The 3,752-nt window shown below is 58.8% G+C and overlaps 1 protein-coding gene across 1 annotated transcript in view; it reads right to left on the reverse strand.

The window, feature by feature from the left end:
• Window positions 1-2,791: 2,791 nt before the first annotated feature.
• The window catches only part of COL6A2 (collagen type VI alpha 2 chain), a 23,646-nt gene continuing 22,685 nt past the window's right edge, over window positions 2,792-3,752 (reverse strand). Inside the window, exon 27 of the mRNA XM_004384843.1 lies at window positions 2,792-3,390. Coding sequence (XP_004384900.1) covers window positions 2,792-3,390 — 599 coding nt within the window. The remainder of the gene's footprint in view (window positions 3,391-3,752) is intronic.

Below are 3,752 nucleotides of genomic sequence, written 5' to 3' on the forward strand. Positions count from 1 at the left end.
ACAGTTTGGTAGAAGCCATCAGCTCCCAACATGACTCCCTGGGAGAGCCAGAGACGCGTGCCTGGTTGTGGGCATCTTTCTGGGGATGACTGATGTGATGGCTGAGAAGGGGCAGGGACAAGGGGAGGGAAGACGATGGCAGGAGGGGTGTGAGGAGGTGAGAATCTTCTTCTGGGCTGAGGGAGGGGTCTGCACTTTCTTCCGTGTTCCATGGGGCCAGGTACCACCAGGCACTGTAGCATCACCTACGCTGGTGTCAGGGACAGAACCTGCGTGAAGGGTCAACGTGAGGACTGCGCTCCTCAGTTTGACTGCAATTCCGGGACCTGGACACTCAACCTCCTCCCCTCTGGGCAGCTCGGATCTGCTCGTCCGATGCGGACCAAACATGGTGGATGCCATCAGGTCCAAGGGGTGGGGCGTGTTCCCCAGGATCCACTCTGCACTCCTGTGACTCAGAGGCTGGGTGCACCTGGCCCAGGTGAGGGGACTCCCCCAGCCTTGTGCACACTTGGCAAGGTCTGTGGGTCTGTTGGGTTCCCAGGGGGACTCCAGGAATCTCACTTACCTGGACACGGCCTGTTAGTGATGCCTTGGGCTGGAAGTGCTCCACCCCCCCCAGGGTGTGGTTTCTGGCCACTGGGGATCCCATCTGCCCTGACCTTGTGTGACCTTCAGTTCCAGGCAAACCTGACTGGCTCACCTCAGCCGCAGCCATGCCTACTGCTGGGCTTCACCACTTTGGGGTCCTGCTGCTCTCAGGGGGCAAGAAGCTGGTCCGCGCATGGGTGAGGGTGAGGGCTTGCAGCTACAGCTGGCAGAGGGCCAGAAGGGTGTATTCTGGGGTGGTGTACAGTCATGTGTGAACCACCACTTGATCTTGACTTAAACAGTCTCACAGTGGCAAGGTGACTGTTACGGATTGAACTGTGTCTCCCAAAATGTGTCACCTTGGCTAGTCCATGATTCCCAGTATTGTGTGGTTGTTCTCCTTTTTGAGATATGATGTGATTTTCCTGTGTTCTAAATCCTAATCTCTGTGATATCAGTGAGGCAGGATTAGAGGCGGTAATGTTAATGAGGCAGGACTCAATCTACAGGATTAGGTTGTATCTTGAGTCAATCTCTTTTCAGATATAAAAGAGAGAAGTGAACAGAGAGGAGAGGGACCTCATTACCACCAGGCAAGAAGTCAGGAGCGGAGTGCATCCTTTGGACCTGGGATCCCTGTGCTGAGAAACTCTTAGACCAGGGGAAGATTGATGACAAAGACCTTCCCCCAGAGCTGACAGAAAGAGAAGGCCTCCCCTGGAGCTGGTGCCCTAAATTTGGACTTCTAACCTCCTAAACTGTGAGAATAAATTTCTGTTTGTTAAAGCTGTCCACTTGTGGTATTTCTGTTACAGCAGCTCTAGATAACTAAGACAGTGACCTTGTTTGGAAATAGAGCTTTTCTTTATTATGTTAATGAGGCCACATAAGTGTAGGTTGGGTCCCACACCTAATCACTTCTGAGTGGTGCCTTATAAAAAGAGCTGAATGGACATTGGCATACACACACAGGGAAGACAGACGTCATGTGAAGCTGCAGCTACAAGCCCAGTAACGCCAAGAATTGCCGGCAGCTACTAACAGCTGAAAGAGACAAAGGAGGATCTTCCCCTAGAGCTGACACCCTAAGTTTGGACTCCCAGCCTCCAGAACTGTGAGAAAAAAAAAAATTCTGTTCTTTAAAGTCACTCAGTTGTGGTATTTTTTTCTAAGGCAGCACGACGTTACTAAGACATCATCACGTCTCTCTATCATCTCTCTGCGCCTCTCTTTCTCTCTCCACACACACACTAACTATACTCACGCAGATCATTAAACTTTCTTAAAGACACTGTGGCACTCAGTCTGGGGATAGAGGGAGAGTTCCAGTAGCCAAGTTCTCAGCCCTAAGGCTGACTAGAAGGGGTGGATTTTGTGGCTGAGACGTCCAGTCTTGGATATGCACTAGAGGCAGTACCTACTCCTTCAAGCAGAAGGCTGTGAAGGCTCAGCCTAGGTTGACACAGAGTTCCAAGGGAGTCCTGGGGATGTGGGGGTCGCGATCAGTCCTAGGGGCTGAAGACCCATGACGGGCCTGGACATGCGAACCGGCTGGGTGTGGCCTGCAGAAGGGTCTGTGAGTGGGAGAGAGACAGGCAGGGGCGCGGGGCAGTGGGCGGTTCACAAGCTTTTATTGGAGGGACGGGGGCCACAGTCTGACTGCAGGTGAGGATGCCTCAGGCCAGGTGATGAGGGGCAGGACCCAGAGGAGCCGGTGACAGTGTGGGAGGCAGGGTGCACGCCGAGGGCAGATGGACTCGGGAGGCAGCGTCCTGCCTGGCCGCGCCGTGCAGCGGGGAGGGCGAGAGGGCACTAGACCAGCGGGTGGGGGCTGTCGGTGAGAGGCGGGGACGCTGGAGGGCTGTGCCTGAGGGGTCTGGTGGGGGCGCGGAGGCAGTGAAGAGGTATGGAGGGAAGGGAGTGGACAGAATGGGGGTAGGGGGAGTCGCCGGGGGACCCCAGGGTAGGGGCCAGGATTTGGGAGTGGAAGCGCGGGGCGCAGGGGCGTCGCTCCCCCGTGCACGGAGGACCGCCGCCACGCAGAGAGAAACCGGGTCTGCAGGTGGCCCGGGGCCCTTCTCTGCGCGACCTTTAGCACCATAGACGGGACGTTGGAGGCCCGTGGGGCTGGGTCGCCATGTGGCGTCCGTTCCCTGGGCGGGACCTTGGCGGGGGCGCGCGGACCTGGGCGGGGGCGAGGCTAACAGATCCAGCGGATGAACCTGTCAAAGAAGCCGGGCTGCACCAGGCTGTCGTAGTCCTTCTCGCGGAAGATGGCAGACGTGTCGCCCAGGCTGATTTTGGAGAGCACGTCCATGTTGACGTCGCTGCCCACGGCCACCACAGTGGGCACCACGTTCTGCTTGCGCATGGAGTGCACCGACTCCTCCAGGCTCTCGTTCCCCGTGACGCCGTCGGTGAGGAAGACGAAGGCGAGCTCGGCGTGGCGCCGCGCCCCGCCCTGCGCCCCGCGAACCACCGTGTTGATGGCGTGCACGATGCCGCTGCCCACGTGCGAGAAGGAGTTGAGGTAGCGCGCGTCCTCCAGCCCCTCGTGGATGACCGTCAGGTTGGCGGTCAGCGGGAAGGCCACCCGCTGCTCCTGAGGGCCGCCGTACTGCAGCAGCGCCAGGCGGGCGTTGAGCGGGTCGTCGTCCCGGCGCGCCAGGGTCAGTCGCCTGGACACCTCCTCCACGAAGCGCCGAGCCTTGAGGAAGTTCTGCTCGCCCAGCCGCTCCGAGCCGTCCAGCAGGAAGACGATGTCCACAGGCCGCTGCGTGCACTGGGCCACGTACAGCTCTGGAGGGGGGAGACGCGCAGTGGGGCCCGGGCGGGGGCGCCACGGGAGATGGAGCCCCGAGTCGGCCGAGGTTTGCGGGGGAGAGCCAGAGGCCAGTACCCCAGGTGACACACCACTCTGAGACCCGGTAACCAACCAGGATGATGCCCTGCTCTGTCCAAGACCTGGCACCCAGGACCCTCAGGTGATGCCACACCGTGACTATGACCAGGTACCTAAGATCCCCAGGTGACACCTGGTCTGGCCGCGACCTGGCACCCAGGACTCCCAGGTGACATCCGCTATGGCTGAGACCCAATACATAAGACCCCCATGTAACTCCCTGCTCCTTCTGAGACCTGGCACCCAGGACCCCCAGGTG

The sequence above is a fragment of the Trichechus manatus genome, unplaced genomic scaffold (assembly GCF_000243295.1).
Source record: "Trichechus manatus latirostris isolate Lorelei unplaced genomic scaffold, TriManLat1.0 scaffold00128, whole genome shotgun sequence".
In the NCBI taxonomy this organism is placed as follows: domain Eukaryota; kingdom Metazoa; phylum Chordata; class Mammalia; order Sirenia; family Trichechidae; genus Trichechus; species Trichechus manatus.